We start from the raw sequence: 22,191 nt of genomic DNA on the forward strand, positions 1-22,191 counted from the left end.
ATAAAAAGTAATGATGTGACTGTTTTTAAAAAAGAAACTTCTTCTGACTTAATTAATGATCAATTTGCTTAAATTAAATCCAACATTTTCAAATTTTAGTTTATATTAAGAATTAAATAAAAGTATTAAAAACTTTACAATTCTGGGACAATAAACAATATTTTAGTAATAAAAATCTCATTGAGTTTATTTTCATAATTTTCGAAAATTTACAATATTGTGTTGGAATTGACGCAATTTAATGTAAACACATTCAAGTATTCTTTTATATTTAAAAAAAAATTCAAAATTATCAATTTTCTTCCAAAAATTTACAATTAATGTTCGAAATATATTCCAATAAATTTATTTCCTAGTTGAATATCAATAATTTAGTTAAATATTTTGAATTTTATTGAAATTTACTAGAGAATTCCTTATGTAATTGTTACGTATTTATATTAAGAATATACGAAATTCATTCAAACTTTTACAATTATCATTTTATCTTCAGAATTTATAAATTTATTTCTTATAAAGTGCATTTTTTTCTTTATATAAAAATAATTTTCGAAATTTATGAAAGAAGTTTCAATTTTACTCTTATAATATGAATTTTCTATAATTTTTTTGAAAATTTTCATTTGTGAGTTGAATTTTCTATAATTATTCAAAAAAAATAATTTTTAGCCTTAGATTATTTAAAAATTTAAAAGTTACGAAATATATTCCATAATTTTCAATTTTTTGTTATATTTAAATGAAAATCCATTTATTTATTGAAATATTCAATTATGTACACTTCTTTTAAAGAAAACAAAAAAATGATACTAATTTGTTTAGAAACTAAATTTAATTATACTTGTTTCAAATTCATAAGTGTATAATTTCGTTTTTGAAATTACGCCTTCAAAATAGGAAGTTATATCAAAATTTGAGACATCCGAAGTGCAGTGTAATTCTCTAAACATCGGTTTCCGTGCTCCAGGTCGGTATAATTACACTAATAAGCGCATTTCCTGAAAGAAGCCGCATCATCATCATCATCATCACTATCGTCATTGACACGTCCCATCCAGCAGAAACACCGGAAAAGTCAAAGTTCGTCGGAGCGCGCCGAAAATAGCCGCGATTAAATCTGGCAATCAGCGTCCAATTCGAGCCCGGCAAATGGGATCTAATCATTTCTTCTAATTTTTTTTTGTGTTCGTTGTCGATCTTCTTCCTTTGTGTTCGCCACCACCGGAAGACCTTTCCCTCCCTTTTCCTCCGTACAAATGCGTAAATCGGACTGAGAAAAATTGGCTAAGTCCGACGTGTATAGAAAAAGGAGTTATCGAATCGATTCGATAAATCCGTGGGTCAAGGGGTAAATCCAGATAACGCAATTACTCTTGTATCTTTGCAGCCAGGAAGTCGCATTTAATGGCGGCACTAATGGTTTGCTGAATCGTGAAAGAAACAAAGGCAAAATGGATTTTGGCAAGAAGGAAGCGACGCGGCCTCATATTAAAAACTGTATATAAATAATAGTTATTGAGTTCACAAGGACGCGCGACGTTCCTAATTCGTGCCTTGCTAATGTCCATTTGCCAATGCTTTAATTAATGGGACGAATTCGCGTGGAAGTTCAAACGGATCAAAAGGAAAACGTATGAAATACAACGAAGAAAAACACACAAAAAAAATATTAAGAAACTCCGCAGACGCTATTTCGAAACGATGTGTTTTGTTGTTCGTCGCTTGTTGGTCTTTTTTAACATTGAACTTTGTGGTTTACGGCTCGCGTGGGCGGATATTTGAATAAAGTAACATAAAACGGCATGCAAATTGGAAATATAGTACGAGTATAGTTGGATTTTACGTTATCGATTTCTATTTATACGCGAATCAGGACAAAGTTAAACAAACTAATCTATTTCGACGTTATGAAATTTGAACTAAAGTCATGAAATTTTATATACGTAATCGCAATAATAATTTTATGTTCAAAGACTAATTCAGATTTTCATACCGAATTGTTTTTTCCTCAACCAAATTAATCAATTAAGTACAACAATATCTCGCATAGTGCTGTTTCCATCAGTCCGGATTTACTGAAAACTTTAAAACAAATTAAATTTGAATTGATCAAAATAAATTCAGAAAAAAATATTATTCAAAAATAGTTGTTTTATTTTAATTAAACAATCAAGTTTTATGCGGTTTTAAGATCTTCGATTAGTCCGGTTTCAAACAGTTCCGGACTGTGCGAGGTTTTGCTGTACTTCCATAAAATCGGATTATCAACATATTAACAAAAAAAAATGAAATTGCTCAAACTTAACTTTATTATCAAATTTTAAATTAAACATTTAAAAACTTCATTAATTTAATAAACTAAAATTTACTGAAAACTGTTTCAGTTGTTACAAAGAAAACATCATTATTTGAATTTGTATTTACAAAATTATTGTAAATAAAATATGTTTAAAATAAACATGAAGCAATTATCTCGTTATCCAAGTTTTCTTCTGATCTCTGGCAACCACAAGAATAAGTTTTTATTTATTTTTTATCAAAATAGGATTCAAGAATCCTTTGAGTTAACTCTTTATGCTTTACTGTCAACAGATGCATAGGATGAAACCGTTCTTTGGAAATTTATGTTCTGGTTACGATGATATTTCTTCAGTCAATTAAGCACGTGACAGTTATTTCTTCAGTAAAGAATTTCAACAATTTGTTCATATTTATTACAGATTTCTTCATTTTGACATAATTTTGTTTCAAAAACTCGTTTTACCATAAAAATATTACTTGTTTTCTTCAGTAAATTTAACAAAAATTCAAATAACTAAAACTAATTTTGAAGCTGAAATAAATAATGGAGTGTTTTCATAAAAAAAAGAAGACGTAAATAAAAGTGTAATGTAAATTAATTTATTTTGAAAAAGAACACAAGGGTTTAAACGTGACAAGGACGTTAGTACATAATTTGGGAGTGATAAAATTATGAGGGAGAGTGAGAGGCGGAGGCCTTTTGGGCAGCAGCAGGATGTCGCCCATTGTGATGGATTTACGTAAATTTGGTGAGCGCACGTGAACGTAACAGGTGATAAATCCGTGTAATGTTTGGATGTCGTCCTTCTCGTCCTCCACTTCCATAGCCTCCTCCTGTCCCACCTCATCCTCCTCCTCCGACGCCTACTCAACCAGAGCATGATCGAGTGATTAATAATCGCAACATGATTAATTGCCGAACACATAATGGACAATACGTAAAACGCGCTAAAATCGACAACACCTAAGACTAATTAAAGTACATCGAACGTGGATCAATCATCGTCCTCATCATCATCCTCATCTCCCTTGATGATTCCCAACGTTTTGGCCACCCTCTTCACATTCGCTATAACCTCCTCCTGCACCAAATTGAAGCTCATAGCGAGCAGCGAAATTCCAAACAACAAATACAAAGAGCAATATGCAATATTTTCTTTAAACTTCTCCTTCTTAACACGATTCGCAGGTACGAAATCTCCGAATCCGATAGTTGTCAGCGTGATGAAGCAGAAGTAAGCTGAATCCAGGTAATCCCATCCTTCCCAAAACGTGAAGAGGAACATACCGGCGAAGATGTAGCTGATCACCAGGAAAACGCACAACCAAATCGGCACCGGTTTGATCCTCACTCTTCCCGTGTCGAAGCTTCCTTCCTCGTAGAAGTACTCATCATCAGATCCCGGATCGTCCAGGTACTTGCTCCGATGTCCGTAACCCATAGGACTCATGATCCGCGGACTCGGGTTGTAATCTAAAGAAGGCAAACAGATTTAATTAACTATTATTGTTTCGCCAGTCCAGAATTACTCTTCCTCCTTCTTTGCTGTTTGCTCTGATCGTCGTCCCGAATCGAAGAAGACGATGGTGATGGATCTCTAGGTGGTTCCAGGTAGTGCTGCGATCTGGGCATCGAGAGAGCTCTTCTACCTTGCAGCGGAGGCGAAGCATTCCTTGCAGGTCTCTCATTATAAGTAATCCCTAATACAAATTTTAAATTATATACAGTTTTTTTTAATATCTTTTAGCATTTACCTGGGACGTGATTTCCAACTAAATCCGCTTTATCCATGACGTATCTATTGCAGTAAACCGGAGCTTTTGCAAGAGCCGAAGGGTCAATATCGAAGACCTTCGGAGCTCTTCTACGATCCAAGGAACCTCCGCGTTGAGGGTTGTTACCACGCGCATTCGGACTTGGTCTGCGCACAGGTGGACCTTCGTCGGAGAATCTGGAGCGTTGAGATGGTTGCATTCGAGGAAGACTTTGTCCTCTTTTGGATACAGGATGATCTTCATGAAATCTACAATAATATAACAATTACTTACTGTCTTTCTACAATTAAGATTTGTAAATAACCGACATTTTTCTAGAAAAAAAAATGAGGAACAATGGAAGTGTCTATCTGGAAAATCCAAAACTATATTATTCAAACATCCAAACGATTCAACATTACTGTCTGCATATGATATTAGCAAAAATAATGGACGTGCCGATCCATGACACAGATGTTCAATAATAAACCTACATAAAATAAACCATTCATTTTATGATCTTAATTATGTTTTACCTAAGTTCTGTATCTGAATGCGACGAAGGTCCCACGTCGGAGAAAGCGAATCCGCTATCCGCTGATCTCGTAGATGTCCTTAACGATCTCTTGAAGGATGAAGTTCTCGATCTGGTATTCCTACTATGAACATTTTGAATAGCAAAACTGGGAATTTCTCAAGATTAGTAAAAAAAAAAGGAAACAAACCCTTGAAGTCGCATCGTAGGCCTTCTAGGAATTTGAGACATCCCCCGCTTGTGCCGTTTAGGTTTCTTCGTGCACACGTAACAGCAGACTTTCCAGTATAAAAACCTGAACGAAGTGGCCATAATATCACCGATATTTGATAAGCATAGAAGCATCAAGGGAATACCCAGAATCGCGTAAAAGATCGTAACGACTTTGCCCCAGGTCGTCTTCGGCGCGATATGTCCGTATCCTGAAAATAATTATACAATTTGTTTAATAAATTATAACTAAAAACAAATATATAATATAATTTCGTAGATTTGATCGACATTGAAAAATGCGAACAAATAAACTTGACCTACTCACGGATTCGGCGAAGGTCAACAATCGCGAATAATGATGTAAAAAAATAAACATTTTTTTGAACTGATTTGCATAACTCATTGTCTCTAAATGGATTCATCGGACGTCGTCGGAGGCCTTCTTTCGCAGGATGCGACTGCGATTGGGAATCCCCGTTAATATCTATGTGTGTGTGTGTTTACAAAGAGCTCAATGCCAATGAGAAGCCTATCATCCTTCTGAAGTCGGATGATGATGATGATGATGAGAGAGAGAAAAAACCGAAATGTAATCATTATTTCAGACGGAATAGGGGGCAATTAAGAAGAAGTAGGGTAATCCGAAAGAGCAGGAATAGGATTTAATTCCATTGCCGGACGTAATCCTTCGCGCGCCGATCGATCGCAGCACAACAGTTTCCCATTATTCCACCGAACTGCTTTAAAAAAAAATTTGATGTTTTTCAACAGGAACGACAAAGAAAAAGAAGAATTACTTCGGTAATAGAAATGTCAACGTCCGTAAAGGTTGACCAATTTCCTGCGACCTTTCCCATCAGATCTTGTGCATTAATTACCAAATTCGACGGAACAAAAACAGAAAAAAAAATATAAACATAAATCGCACTTCCTTCCGTTCGACCTCACCGATTTTCGCGCTGAATTGCATCCAATGCCATCTGCGGACCTTGCCGAGGTCAACGGACAAGTTTTTTTTTTGCTTTAATGAGACGAAATTGATATTCAAATTGGTGCGCCAATTATGAGCACTTTCGAGAATCCGTTGTGCAACTTTATATGCGATTGTTACACAAGGAAATAGGCAAGGATTTGTATTTTATATCAGAGGAAAGGCTTTCTCTCTCTGTCTCTTTCTCCCTCGATAAATTACATAAAAAAACTGTTCATTCCGAACGTACTGTTTGCAATACCAATCAAAAACAGCACAAAAGCATGTATAATCACTAAGTTCGTACGAGTACGTAAATATTTGTTTATTTGAACATTTCTCAATCAATCGTTTCAACTATAAAGTTGTTAACAACTTAATAATATTTACAGTTTTTGTAAAATTTTACGTTGAAAGAATAAATGTTTCCTCATTGTAAGTTTTCACTAAACTTAAGATCAAAACGTGTGGCATCTCGGCCTACTAAATAAAGAAGAACCTTCCATATAATTATTTTATAATAATAAAAGCATACCTCGATAATAGAATGTTTCAGGTAAAAATAGAAGACAAATACACCGACTTATATAATAGAATCAGGGGTGTCGCAGGAAAATGTTTTAGTACCACTGCTTTATCTTCTACACACGGCAGATATTCCTAAAACTAACAATACTACGATTGCAACATTAGCTGATGACAAAGCAATCTTAGCATCAGATGAGAATCCAGCAGCAGCATCCGAATATCTACAGGAAAATTTAGATAAGCTACAAGAATGGCTTAAAAAATGCAGAATAGCAGTTAACGAAATGAAATCCGTGCATATCACATTCACGCTAGAGATAGACACCAGCCCAACTGTAAGACTTAATGGACAAGATCTGCCCAAAGCAACAAAAGTCAAATATCTAGGCATGCATCTGGACAGAAGACTCATCTGGAAAGATCACTTTCAGGCTAAGAGGGAGCAATTAGAAATAAAGTTTAGAAAATAAATCACTTATATAGAAAGTAATAATGAAACCAGTAAATCGAACATACAAATTATACAAAGGTTCCAATCAAAATGCCTAAGAAATATTATTAGGGCCCCCATGGTTCATCAGGAATAAAGAAATACACGAAGATCTTCACATAGTTATGGTCGAGGATACAATAGCAACATTTAGTAGTAGTAGATACCAAGATAGACTAGAGTCACATAATACCGTGATCTTAAATATACTCAATGTTCACATTGATAAACAGATTGTGAATAAAATTATAGGAGATAAAAAAAATCTTCAATAGAAATAGTGAATGATGAAATTTCTACTTATTTTCATAAATATTTTTAAAATTAAACTTCTTCATAATTATTAAAAATATAAATTGTTTATTTCAATTATTTTCTCTTAGTTTTTCATAAAATCGACAAATAATACTAATATTTATATTAAATTATTTAAAATATTGTTTGTAGAATTTCTTCTTTTTTTTTCATTCTCATTTACGTGTAATACCATAATTTAATTCACTCTAACAGACTAATTAAAATGTACTGGTCGATGATTTATTAACGAATTGATTAATTATTAAACAATTTTAACGAGAAAGGGGAAAAGTACGCGTAAACAAGCACAAGTTCGATAATTTCATCGAACGGTTTTAATTAGAACTGAAAACAACACGGATTTCCTTTTTATAACGAAAAAAATAAATAAATATATAAATCAATTAAAAAATATCTCCATTCATTGAATACACAAAAAAAACATAATTTACAGAATAAATTCTTAGGGTGAAAGTACTAAATAAATTACAATTTCATTTTACATAATAAAATTATATAATAATTTGATTTTTGAGAATAATTACTGGAAATCAAAATAGTTAAAACAATAATTCTTGATTACTATTGAATATTCAGTTTCTTTTTAACAAAATAAACTCAAACCATATTTTCATTTAAATTAAATAGTTTAAATTTCATTGAAATTACTTAGTTTCAATCTCAATTTAATTAAATAACTTTAAATTTAATTAAATAGATGGAAGGACAAATTTTAATCTAAATTATACAAATTTAAGTGAAACCCAAAAACCAATCCATTTCAATTATGTCTTGTCGCATTACTACGCTTTTTTTGTTTAAAATCTAGTAACCGTTGACGTAATAGTACGTCATGTTATTGAACAAAGCGTTAATATCATTATACAATAAATTTAACAAAAAATATGGTTTAGTTTTCCAAAATTATATCCGTGGAATAATTTCAAATACATTTGTAATTCAATTGGAAATTCAGGATGAGCTTATTAAGATGCACGTGCGTTTTTCTTCTCAGAATTATTAAGCAATTATCGAAATTACATAAAACACACCTGTACGTGTCTTTTTTTGTGTTTCGTAATTATTGACGGCGTAGACGGGACAATAGGAAAACACGCGTTTCAATTAAAATTTATAATTGAATCGACGATCGTGGACGTGTCAAATATTGTTGTTGCCGGACAATGATGAACAAACAGAAAATTCTTTTTTATTTATTATTGTTTCTATTTGAAAACACACATATTACGTATTGAAACCCATCAGCAGGAATAAAATTTAATAAATTTAAAAACAACACAAACCGGACACGTAAAATAATCATAAAATTTAATTTAAATCTGAAACTGCTGTGTTTTCACAGAATTTTGCGTGCAATCAGTTTCCAAAATCACGTGAATTTTTATAAAGTTACACATATTTGTTGATGTTTCAGTTTGCATACATACATTCAATATACATTTGTTTGGATTTAATGCTTGATGTTTTTTTTTTGTTGTTTATTACACGTAGTAATATTTGTTTATAATTTTGTTGTATAATCAGAACGTGTGTGTATGTTGTATTATTAGTTTTAGTTTTATGTTTATATTTATTTTAAATTAATAAAAAACAACATACAGTTAGTGGTTTTTGTGTGTTCGCATTTTCTGGAAAATAAATTTGTTAAAATTCAATAATAAAATTTTAGAATCTTTACGTTTTATTTGATTATTCAAAAAGCACTAATACTAATTAAAATATAGAATATGTAAATTTAAGATAAAATTATGTACTTTCCATTTTTCGGTAATAAGTTATCAGATTTGATTAATTTGATCTAGAAAAAGTTGTATTTTTATCTTTTATTTAATTATTCCATAACAGCAAATACTAACTAAAATATTGAACACTGAAATTAAAGACAATAATATGGTATTTCTATCAAAATATATTTCATAATTGTAATCATTTTTTTCTAATAATCTCAATCTTAAGTAACAACATTTTTATGTATAATTTATGTCTACTTTGATGTCTAATTACTCAATACACAATCATACTAATTAAAATACTGAATATGCAAATTAAAGGTAAAATTATGGCCTTGTCAACGAGATCTACAGTATTTACCATTTTTCAATAATAAGTCGTTAAATTAATTAAATTTTTCAACTCTTCTCTTTATAAAGATAAAATTATGTTCATTTCAACGAAGTAAGTAGCAAATCTACAGAATTTACAAATTTTCTCTCTCTTCTTTCTGTAAAGATAAAATTGTGTTCTTTTCAACAAAGTAACTTACAGATCTACATTATTTACCGTTTTTCAATTCTTCTCTTTATAAAGATAAAATTATTTTCTTTTCAACAAAGTAACTTGAACATTTATCAATAATAAGTCGAAAAGTTAATTAAATTTTTCAACTCTCCTCTTTGATAATTTTTTTTTGATTTCGACAAAGAAACTTGCAGATGTACAGTAATTACCAATTTTCAATAATAAGACGTTAAATTAATTAAATTTTTCAACTCTTCGCTTTATAAAGATAAAATTATGTTCATTTCAACGAGGTAAGTTGCAAATCTACATTATTTACAATTTTTCTCACTCTTCTCTCTGTAAAGATAAAATTCTGTTCTTTTCAACAAAGTAACTTGAAGATCTTCAGTATTTACCATTTTTCAATAATAAGTCGTTAAATTAATTAGATTTTTCAAGTATTCTGTTTGTATAGATAAAATTCTGTTCTTTTTAACAAAGTAAATTACAAATCTAAAGTATTTACTATATTTCAATAATAATTCGTTAAATTAATTAGATTTTTTAGCTCTTTCCTTTAGATAAAATTCTGTTCTATTCAAAAAGGTAACTTGCAGATCTACAGTATTTACTATTTTTCAATAATAAGTCGTTAAATTAATTAGATTTTTCAGCTCTTTTCTTTATAAAGATAAAATTCTGTTCTATTAAAAAAGGTAACTTGCAGATCTACAGTATTTACTATTTTTCAATAATAATTCGTTAAATTAATTAAATTTTTCAACTCTTCTCTTTATAAAGATAAAATTCTGTTCTTTTCAACAAAGTAACTTATAGATCTACAATATTTACCATTTTTGAATAATAAGTCGATAAGTTAATTAATTTTTTCAACTCTTCTCTTTGTAAAGATAATATTATGGTCTTTTAAACAAAGTAACTTACAGATCTTCTCAATAATAAGTTGATAAGTTAATTAAATTTTCAACTCTTCTCTTTGTAAAGATAAAATTCTGTTCTTTTCAACAAAGTATCAATAAGTCGAAAAGTTAATTAAATTTTTCAACTTTCCTCTTTCTTTTCGACAAAAAATGTACAGTAAGAATGCAGATGTACAGTAATTATCATTTTTCAATAATAAGTCGTTAAATTAATTAGATTTTTCGACTCTTCTCTTTGTAAAGATAAAATTCTGTTCTATTCAAAGAGGTAACTTGCAGATCTACTAGCATTTTTCAATAATAAGTCGTTAAGTTCTTGTCTTAAAAAAAAATCTGTAGTTTTCCAAATGTTTTATCCAGATACAAATTTCCGCTTAATACTATTTACCTAAGGCTTTATTGCATTTTCCTAAACTCGCTGTTGCACCGAACTTTCGAGTCTTCGCATTAAAATTCTTCCCGGAAAGCACTCGTTTCATCAACGTAATTGAATTTTAGCGAGCCGTGGATTTTCCGTTCCACAATGCAAACAATTTTCTTCCTATTTATTTAATACTTGCTTCCCTTTTTTCCCTCCTCTTTTCACCATCTTCTCTCATTCTGTCTTTTTTTCTTTTCTTGAAGCAAAATAAGGAACGCGTCTGCTTTGCTGCAAAATCGGATTGCGCGAATTCCGCTCTTCGTAAAGTTCTGCTAGAAAAATGCATTACGCAACGCGCTCATCTTCCCTTGGCGTTTACGTAATCCGTCCGAACGAAAATAATGCATCTCGAAGTGGATCAATTAGGAAATTTCCAGGGAACTTTCCCAGAGGATTTCGGAGCAGTCAAAGTCTCCTACCATCGAGGATCCCCGTCCAAGAAGCCGGTGCACGTAGAGAGCGAGAGCGTGTATAAAAGCGAAACCGAATTGAAGTCGGTTACGTAATTGCACGCGGCTCGCCGTCCGAAACGCTTGCATAACAATAATACGAAACGCGCGCTACAGCTTTTGTGCACAATTTTGGGAGAGAACAAAATATTCGACGTTTTCAATCGAACAAAATTTTAGAGTTATTGTTACGTGCGTGTGACCCGATTCACATCAAATCCGAGACAATGAAAGGCTTTATTACTGCAGGTAAATTAGATTATTATGTCAATGTTTAACGAACTATGAATTTAATAAGTTTAAAATTTCACAAATTTGAGCACCACAAATTGTTATTCAATGAATTAAAGAAATATTCAAAAAATTTGATAAATAATTTAAATTATTTTGTTAATTTTTTTCAATATTTTTGTTCATTATTTTCTTCAAGAAAACATTTAATAAAACTTAAAATTTTACTGATTTTACCAACAACAATAATAGATATTCGACTAATTCAAACAATAATTGATTAAACTACTTATAAATAATAAAAAAAATTAGATTTCTCAAAGAAAGTTAAGCATTTTTTTTTATAATCATTAAAACAACTTAACAAAAAATACAAATTGTATAATTAATTGAAATAATTATAAATAGTTTAACAAATATAAACAGTTATTTGTCATCTTGCATAATTATATCTCATATATAATGTATGTATATGGATCAAGCTTACAGCAAAGTTACTGAACGTGTGTGTGTGTGTGTGTATTTCCATTTTCGGTTGTACAGATCAAAGTGAAATGTTATACATTTGTAGGATATTGCTGGAGGCCTGAGGCGCCTTTACATACATTAATCCAAATCAAACTAATTTTAACGAATCCTAACAGAGGACTTAAATAACATTTGCACCATGTAACTGTTGATATATTACATGTAACAGAGATGTCCAGAATTTCAGAATACGTACACAAATCCGAATATATTACACAATTATAATTATAATATCATTAAAATAATAGAATTGTTATAAATTGTAAAGAAATAGAGAAAAATTATATGTTTTTTAAATGAAAAATTATTGTAAAAACTTTAATATTTTTCGACTCTTAATTAGAATTAACTATCATTGATAATTGCATAATCAAGTAAATGATAAAATAGTTATACCTCAGATGCAAAATTGTGGATTATTTCTTAAAATTGGTAAATCTGAAACCACATAAAATGAAGAATTTGAGAGGATTATAAGTTTTTTTTTTCAAAATTGATGAAATAATGCGTTCACGCCGTAAAAGTTTTGTATGTATGAATATGCAGGCGATACAGGAAGTTCACATATTTTGTTGTTGTTGCGAACAGCCATATTCCTTCTCTTTTTTTGTATAATATAGTGACATGCCATCAAATATGGATAAAGATTGATGACTGCACGTCTACGTTTCAAAACGTGTATCGGATGGGAGTCGGGTGGATAGAGAGACTGGCAAGAACAAAGCAAGTGAACAAAAGAAGTAGAAAAAAAAACATACGTTTTGTACAGGGATATATATATAAGGGATGAATCGAGAAGGAAAGGCAGTAGTATGCAGTAAGCGGAGATATTATATGTATCGTAGGAATAGGGTACTCATATCACGTAACACGCATCTGTTGTAAAGGTTTTACGAGGAATTTTAAGGGTTCCGTGTATCGGCATCCAGGGCAAATATGCATGATGCGGGCCTGTAGGGCCAAATGGATTTTGTAATTGCAAAATAAAACCTTGAAACGGATTTTCCCGCTGGGACATGCACACACTCATACTATAGAAAGGATCGCCCTATGCACACACTAACTCACTTACAAATAGGTTTTCCCCTTTATTGGACCCGGCTTTCAATGTAGGATACATTTGGAAATAAATGATACAAACCAATATAGAAACAACAACAAAAAAAGGCATTCATCAATTTTCCGAACTCTTTGACATCCTTTATTATTCACGATCTGTTACATTAAACCAAAATCATCCCATCAATTAGCGAAATTACATAACGCATTAGTTTATCAAATCTTTAAAGATTACTTATGCAACTATGAATGATATACTTTTTATATCATTTAAGAATATATGCAACTTTAAGAACTTCTTTTATCATTAACATAACAAATGAATGAATGTTATGCATTCATATTGGATTTTATGATACAAACTACCAAGAATACCATAGTTATGCAACTTTCTAAACCTCCTATTATCATTTACAGGTTATAATGAAGAAAATATATGTCATAATGTATCATTCAAGAATAGGCTTACTTATGCAACTCTCAAACTTTTCTGTTATCATTTACAGGTTAGAATTAATATGGAAAAAATATTTATTTACCTTTTCAACTGACATATTTATATAATACATATGTTCAACTTGGCGATTCTTTAACACCAATCACTTTTTCTTGCTTCTATAATTCTTATCAAATATAATCTTTCATGATATAAATTTTCACTTGAAATAATAACCACAAAGTACAAAATTTATTGACATATTCGACAACTGTACCAACTCAAATCACATCTGTTTTTTTTTTTTCTAAAAGAAGCCATATTTATTAAGCCGTAAACATGACAATAAAAAATATTTATTCAAAACATTCGCTCAATTTTTCTTCAATCATAAACAAATTGTTGATTTTCCTTGTCATTATTTTCATAATAATTAATAAATTATAAAACATTGATTTTAAATCTTTAGTTGGTACACCTGCTACAGTTGACAAATTCCAGAAACGTCACTTATGAAATGAATTTTTGATGCAAACTAGCGGCGGATATATCCGCCCTATTCTTAACTTAACAGACAGACAAGTTTATAATGGTGGTGAAATTTAGTTCAACGGTATATATTAGTTTTCATTCTCGTTTGCCAAAGATAATTATTATTATCAATCAATCACTTGATTTTCGCTATGTCTATTAATATTATATTTTTTTTTTCATATTCTCACCCTAATACTTATTGAAAATCTTTAAATAAATAAAAAGTAATTTATAACCGTGCGACACTTTTAATACGTGCATATTTTACGTAAAACCCCTTGCGCAATTCACTTTTTTTTTCTGTAATAGCAGAACAATAGAAACAAATCCGATGATCCAACGCACAGCGAACACAGTGAATTATTTTATTTTATTTATATACAATGACCGGTCGCAACAAATCGAAAACAAAACTAAAGCTAAATCCCAAAAACAAACAACATATATAAATTCGCATGTCCCAAATTCTTTCTGTTTTTTGTTAATTTTATTTATTTATATTTGGATTCAGCGCATTATTTATTTACTTCATGCAAAATAATACAGAAAAAAAAATATACCGGACTAGAAACAAGCGGTTATGTAAAAGCAGCGGGATTACATTTCCACCAAAAAGGAGTAAAAAAAAGCAAAGAGTGGAGAGAAAATGCAGGGAAATAAAAAAAAATAAAATGAAACAGGAAAACTAACCACATGTTGAATTAAAATGGTCATGGGACACCTGATACGAGACATACTGTGATCATGTGCGCTCCATCCCACCAGTTCCATATTTGTTCTTTTTTTTTCGCTTGTTTTTTGTTTTTTTTTTGGTTTTAATTTGCATCGCAATAGCCGCAAGGGCTTGTACGTACGAATTACTCCCATTTTCGTTGAGATTTCGCAGATAGGTTTTTCGGACCGAACTAGATGAAGGAGGAGCGAAATGAGAGAAAAAAACGAGAATATACACGGACGCACATGCATATGGCGTATACGCAAATTAAACGAGATTCCTTTTAACAAATTACATTTGAAATTTTATTTAAATAAAAAAAAAAGTTTCAAATTAAAATTCTGTTGGACTGAATATTTTGCTGCAAACCGGAGAAATCCATCTATTTTGATATCTCTGCACCGAATTATGTAATTTGGAAAATGTGAGTGGTTTTTGTTAGATTAATGTTTGTCGGATTTTCATTAAAGTAAGTAAATGTAGGTTTAGGAATTGGATATTAGGTATAGACCACGAAAATCTTTATTTATTTATATTTTACCAATAGTACTAAATAAAATCATAGCTAATTGGATTCTGGGATTATTTTGAACAATTATTAACAAATTTAATTTTATAATAAATTTAAATAATATTAACATTTTTCGTGAAAATGTTCCAAATTATTTTGCTTAAACTTTTGAAGAAAATTTGAAAATTAATATGAACATTATTATTCACTTACAAAATTAACTCCATCATAAGATGAATTTTGGAAAAGAACTTAGTAACTTTAATTAAAAACAATTCTAAGTATCTTTATGTAAAATATTCATTGTTTTATGAAGAAAACGTTCTAAATTATTCATTTTTTTTTAGTTACATATACATAATTTTCTCATATAAGTAATGTAAGATAGCACTTCTTAACCTAAAACCTAAAATTGTGTCGTTTCAAATTTTTAATGGGTCGTGAAATGACAGCTGTAATCTTGTGTCAAAGTTAGGGGGAATTTGAGAAGTGTTCTTAGCGTTGTACGACTACAAAGAAATATGTTGATCCCGGAACTTAATGGTTGAGAAACTCTGATTTATTCAAAAATTTGTATCACATTTCATTCAAAGAAAAAAATAAATTATAAAATTATTATTGGATTTCCTATTAATATTTATTCCCGATATCACAAATTAGTTCTGTTGGACTGAAAATTGCTGCAAACAGGAAAAATCCATGTATTTTGATATTTCTGCACCGAATTATGTAATTTGGAAAATGTGAGTGGTTTTTGTTAGATTAATGTTTGTCTGATTTTCATTAAAGTAAGTAAATATAGGTTTAGGAATTTGATATTAGGTATAGACCACAAATATCGTTATTTATTTATATTTTACCAATAGTACTAAATAAAATCATAGCTAATTGGATTCTGGGATTATTTTGAATAATTATTAACAAATTTATACTTGACAACTTTAATTTTATAATAAATTTAAATAATATTTAAATAATATTTCGTGAAAATGTTCCAAATTATTTTGCTTAAACTTTTGAAGAAAATTTGAAAATTAAAGTGAACATTATTAATTAAATAGAAAATTAACTCCATCAGAAGATGAATTTTGGAAATGAACTTAACAACTTTAATTGAAAACAATTCTGAGTATCTTTATGTCAAATATTCATTCTTTTATGAAGAAAACGTTCTAAATTATTCATTTTTTTTTAGTTACATATACATAATTTTCTAATATAAATAAAGTAAGGTAGCATTTCTTAACCTAAAACCTAAAATTGGGTCGTTTCATATTTTTAATGGGTCGTAAAATGACAGCTGTCATCTTGTGTCAAAGTTAGGAGGTTAAATATGGTGATTCCGGAACTTAATGATTGAGAAACTCTGATTTATTCAAAAATTTGTATCACATTTCATTGAAAGAAAAAAATAACTTATAAAATTATAATGTATTATACTAAATGCAACTTGTTTAACTTTCGAAAGACATTAACAATTCCCAAAATGTGGTCGTCGACTGTGTCATTATAATCAACACGTTTTTGTTTTTTTTTTTCAATTAAAAATAACTAATGTATCGTTATGGTAACAGCGATCAATATCATTGCGAAATTGCAAATAACCATGGAAACTTCATTTCTATAAAATTAGTCATAAGTTAAAAGAGAATTTACATACAAATTTGCAAATGTTGTCAATATGCGAAGAACTCTGAATAAATTTATTTTTTTCATAATTATTTCCGTTTTGTTAGTTTTCCTTTTAAAGATCGAAATGATTTAAAAGTAATTAGCAAACGCGTAGTGAGTATTTAAGCAAAAACGATACACCTGTAACGATATGCAATTACTCAATTAGCGTGATGCAAGAGAAGAAAAGAGAGTAAAATTATAATAAAGTGGAAAAGCCCACACGATTCCTTGGCACAGTTTCTCGCCTCGTCTTTGCTCTCTTCTAGCATTCTTTATTTATTTATTTATTATTATTTTTTCATTTCTATTTCGTCCTCGATCGCGTCCTTATTTTATTTATCCTCAGCCATTTCTCATTTCGGAAACAAATTTAAAACAATTATTGCCTTCCTGAAAACCCAACTGCCAACACACATTTTCTCGCGCAGTCCCCCCAATTTGCACGTGAACACCGCCCAGGATAAATTATCGCCTCTTCCTATCTGCCTCCAATGCACGCAATTCCCCTTTAGCACCGTCTCAACTGGCACAAATAAATTTCCGCCTCGTTCTTCTCTCCTCCCAGAAGCAAACCCAATTACCGCCGATGATTTATTCTTATCAGAAAATGAATAAATATGTATACAGGACGTATGTGCAACCTCTCCTCCTGTTTCAAACAACTTCAAACGTAATTGGAAGATAATTTAAACATCAATTTTTCTTTACTATACATAGAAGAGAAAAGATATACAAAAGTTGGAAAATAACTAGATTCAACACAAAAGGTTATTTTGTCATCAGCGAAAAGTAATTTTCTTTATTATTACGTTGTTTCGAAACAAAGATTAATTTAAAAATTCCATCTCCAATTGGACAAATTTATATTAAAAACTGTATTTTTATTCCAAATAAATATTAATATTAATTGAAATGTTTCGAAAAGTTGGATAAAAGAAAATTTTTAAATTATTTATTTTGAATGTATATAATTTCAGTAAAATTGAAGAAAAAAAGTGTCACCTAATACATAAAAGCTATGCAACTTTAGAAAAGATTAATCAATAAAATTTAGTTGCATACAATTTTTAGCATAATTATAAACGTAATAAAGATCGTATTTGAATTGAATATTCAAAATTAAATGTTTCAAATTAATCGAGTCTCAAAATTAAGTTTATAAATCAAACTTTCGGTATGTAGCAATACCACAAATAGTGCGGCAACGATCAATGCGAATTCACTATAGTACAATTTGAAATTTTCAAACCAAACTAAACTTTAATTGAGAAAAAAAAACTGTACAAAATATGGTTTTTCTGTACAGTTAACTTTTTTTGCAATTTATTTGAAAGTCCTTAATTAGTGCGGAAATTGTCAGAGCAAAAAGACAGATCCTGTCAGATTTATCAACTGTTATTGAATTTGAATGTCAACAGACATAACCAATATTAGTTTGACAGACCATTATGTCAAATGTCAGGTATTGACAGCATACAATTCCATTTAAATGTCATTAATAACCGATAGTAGTTTTACATGAATTGACAGAATATTGATAGAGTATAGTTAAATTTGTGCAATGTTTTTCAAAGTCCTCATTTAGTGCGGTTTGAAAGAAGTAATGCTATATTTATATAATGTAACATAAATTAAAAAGGAATATAAATAACTATAAGATTAAATTTTAAATTTTACTATAAAAATATATAATAAAACTCATCTTGTCGCAATGATACAATAAATCTATATAATAGCAAACTTTTGATCTTGTATTAGGAAACTAAATGTTACTTATCAATAACAAGCATTTCAATTCACAACTGTTAAATAAAAGTTTCTATCGAAATACAAGTTTATTATTAATACTATTTTTTTTTCACTTCTTATTTCTTTCTCTCCTTCGCTGAATTCTGCATCATTCCGTTCGATAAAATAATATAATAAAAGTAGTATTGTCGCTTTTGATACAAAGAAGTCCATACAATTGAAAACTTTCGAACTGAGACGACGCCATTCGATTATGTACGTTCGGATTTATTATTCTCCCTTATTAAACTTATTACGCAATTTCTTTCTTCCCCAGTCGCTTTTTCTCTCCGTCTCTTATTCCGCTTTAGTTCTTGTATTACATCGACTTGCGATTCCGTACATAAGAATATATATATGTATACTTATACATAGGTACATAACTCGATTGTTTGTGCGTTTCCGTTCCGTCGCTAATAGCCAATCTCTTCCGCTCGGCCGCACATCCTCTTTTTCCCCCCTTCAGTCAGTTTTAATTGGCTTTCTGTGATGCTTGTATAACGAAACTTTCGTTTATTTCGTTAAACCGTGAATAAAACTTGAACATTGTTCCAACATCCATTCCGTATTTTTTTTATTTGTTTTCGACTCGCCTTATTTTCTCCTGTATACTTTTTTGTTGCAGGCCTTCTCCTGTCGAGTCTTCTGCTGGTTTCCTGCGAGGACGATAAATGGAAATGGAAGGATAAGTGAGTGAAAATGTTTTTTAAGTTGTTTCTTTTTTTATAGAAAAGATTGTTTCAGTAAACGTTCGAACGCGAGATACGCGACCCACGAGGAAGATGAGGAGTTGTTCAATGAACCAGGTTTCTTAGGACCTAATAGACCAGGTTTTGGAGGACCTCAGCCCGATTACAGACCTCAGCCAGGATTCAGACCGCAACCTGATTTCAGACCTCAACCTGATTTCAGACCACAGCCTGATTTCAGACCTCAGCCTGGATTCATAGGAGATAGACCTGACTATGGAAATGGCGGTTACGGAGGAGCAATTCGTCCGCCAATTGATGAGTTTCCTTCGGGCGGACCTCAGCGTCCACCTGTCAGAAGGTTCGACACATGCACGTGCACCGAGAAATTCAATTGTCAAAGCCCAGGACTCTCCTATGTACGTTCAAATCTTCATAATGATCCTAAATATAAAAATGACATTTGTCATAAATGACATAACCAATAGTAGTTTGACAGACATTTGTGTCATGCATTGATAGCATACATCTTAATTGAAATATTATCAAACTCAATAGCAATAATTTGGTTATGAATTTTAGGGACATTGCGACGTTGGAAAATCGTATTGCTGCTTTAATAAACACGGTGGATTGGACGTTGGGCCAGCGCCAAGCAAGAACACCCATCATCCGGAAAACGGTATCCTTGTTGGTCCCGGTGCCGGTGGTAAACCAGGTTTCGGAAGACCCGGAAGACCGCAAATAGGATACGGCGGTATTCGTGAACCAGGTTACAACGGAATTCGCGAACCTGGTTTCGGAGGAATCCGTGAGCCAGGATACGGACACGGCGGAATTGGTGGTCAAGGTTTATTAGTTGGACCAGGAGGACCAACTGGTATTATCGGTAGACCTGGTAAACTATTTCAGTTGGTAAATTACATTTGTTTATAATGGTTATATTTTAGGATCAAGGCCTAGTTACTCTTTGAACAATGGATTATTGGTGGGTCCAGGAGGACCACGCGATGGACCGTACGGACCCAACTACTACAAGAAGAGTAGCAACTAGAGGAGAAAGACTGCCAACATTAGTATTTACAGTTACCAACTATTCAATGTACTTATTTATTTTGATTCAAATAAAATAATTTTAGTGTAACCAGTATATTTTTTCTCTTGCTCTCGTTTCTTTTCATTGACATGGACGCACATGTCGCTGCAAATCCGTTGAGCTCTAATATTTTTTTTTGTCTTTTATGAATAAAATATTGACTTTTAAATGATTAATTGTGCGGAAATTTTTATATATATGATGAATCGGGCCATTGTGAACGGGTTTAAATCGCGCGCGCTCTCGATTCCTTGATTTTCCTAGGATTTACACGCGATTCATTTGTCTCTCACCTATTGTCGTGATGACAATGATGGAATAGAAGAGTGCTCCGGCCAGGCTCCATTGCACGTTGTCCGTGTTTTCGTCTCCGTCCCATCCGTCTTTCGTGATGGCTTTCAGCAGTCCCGACTCGAAATCCTTCAGCCTCTGTATCACATCCCGAGTAAAGTTCTCCTCGATGAGCACCGGCGAATCCACGGTCGTCAAATTCCACAGTTTGTCCGTGATCATTCCACGCATTTTACCAATGTTCCTCTTCACCTATACAAAAGAACTACAGTCTTAATAGCCTAAGAACTAATTATTTACAAAAGCAATTCAAATAATATTGATTATAAAACTCATAATTGAACTGACCTCTTTTTCATTTTCTTCTTCAAGTGTTTGAAAGGTGACTGCTCCGAGGATGCAGTATGAAACGACCATGGAAACTAGGGTGATGTGCGAGAAGAGACATGTGATGGTTTTCCATGTGTACCTGAGGAAGTTCGCACAGGCGCTAGGTTTCTTGTGCTCCAACGCTTCAGGATCTGAAGAATAGTAGCGCGACATCTTAACATATAACTAAATGTCTTCAATCTTAAAACTACAATTTAAAAAAAAAATCACATGTTTGAACGGGAGCGACAACGAAAACACACTGCCTCTCAAGAACGTAAACCCTTTCCATCTATTTTTACCAGAAAACCGACCGAGTGATGCCTTCTTCCTTTTTGGCTCGAATCGTGGATATTTTTGGAAAGCGAATGCTGCCCGCGCATCGTACGTACATTGTGCATTCATTAAATGCACGATTATTATGATTAATTTCTCGATCCAGCATAAATAACGTAATCATCATAATCATCGAACATCATCAACATAATCGCGATTCGGGAAAGAGCGTCGCGCGTGAACCCCCGCGGATTTATTGCCAATTTTCTTCTAATCAATGGGATGCGCTGATTGAATTTTATAATCAACGCTCGCGATTCACAGCATCATCCGACAATTTCATTTGTGCAGACATCGAGTTTTAATTATCCGCGCAAATTACAAACTTCGGCTGCGTGTGATTAACGCGGATTTTAGGCCAACAACAGCAGGAAAAAAAAAACAGCTCATTATTGAAGCGCCGCATACGTAATCATGTTTTGTTGCTACCGAACGTTGCAGGAATAATTTCCAATGTATTCCATTTATATTCAATAAACGACCCTTAATAATTCATGTTTACCATTTATTCAAAAATCTTGAGCGTGTTGTATGCAACCCAAAGATCATACAATTCAAGAAGCTCTAATAATATAGGCAACTTATATCGCATCACATTTAAAAAAAACAATCTATTAACACAGCGTTTTCCAAACTGTGAGGCGCGTGGACTAGTCTAAAGGGAGGCGCGAATATTAGTAGCAGTGAGCAATTTTCTAAATATCTGCTAAAGTATCTGCAAATTTGAAAAATTGAAATTGGAACGTTCGAAAAAGCAGTGTTTTCACTGATTTCATTGATTTACTCGAAAACT

At 31.5% G+C, this 22,191-nt stretch overlaps 2 protein-coding genes across 4 annotated transcripts; one reads left to right on the top strand and one right to left on the bottom strand.

Annotated features, from left to right (window-relative positions):
• Positions 1 to 2,896: 2,896 nt before the first annotated feature.
• On the bottom strand, positions 2,897 to 21,356 carry LOC108558341. Of its 3 annotated transcripts, none has more exons than XM_017915234.1 (7): positions 21,042 to 21,356; positions 20,696 to 20,945; positions 4,782 to 5,013; positions 4,593 to 4,712; positions 4,057 to 4,325; positions 3,832 to 4,002; positions 2,897 to 3,775 (listed from the first exon to the last, which is right to left on the bottom strand). In XM_017915234.1, the coding sequence occupies exons 1-7, from the start codon at positions 21,234 to 21,236 to the stop codon at positions 3,297 to 3,299; spliced, it is 1,716 nt and encodes a 571-aa protein (XP_017770723.1). In that variant the 5' UTR covers positions 21,237 to 21,356; the 3' UTR covers positions 2,897 to 3,296. The 3 variants fall into 3 exon arrangements, with proteins under 3 accessions (XP_017770723.1, XP_017770722.1, XP_017770724.1); XM_017915233.1 differs by having other exon boundaries at positions 4,593 to 4,715; XM_017915235.1 differs by having other exon boundaries at positions 4,593 to 4,715; positions 20,696 to 20,958; positions 21,042 to 21,116.
• LOC108558342 (translation initiation factor IF-2-like) lies at positions 11,212 to 20,394 on the top strand. Its single transcript, XM_017915237.1, has 5 exons — positions 11,212 to 11,390; positions 19,243 to 19,306; positions 19,362 to 19,725; positions 19,889 to 20,204; positions 20,257 to 20,394. Exons 1-5 carry the CDS (start codon positions 11,369 to 11,371, stop codon positions 20,358 to 20,360), a joined length of 870 nt encoding a protein of 289 aa, XP_017770726.1. The 5' UTR covers positions 11,212 to 11,368; the 3' UTR covers positions 20,361 to 20,394.
• Positions 21,357 to 22,191: the final 835 nt, after the last annotated feature.

Source organism: Nicrophorus vespilloides, unplaced genomic scaffold, assembly GCF_001412225.1.
Source record: "Nicrophorus vespilloides isolate i.1.1-1 unplaced genomic scaffold, Nicve_v1.0, whole genome shotgun sequence".
Taxonomy (NCBI): domain Eukaryota; kingdom Metazoa; phylum Arthropoda; class Insecta; order Coleoptera; family Silphidae; genus Nicrophorus; species Nicrophorus vespilloides.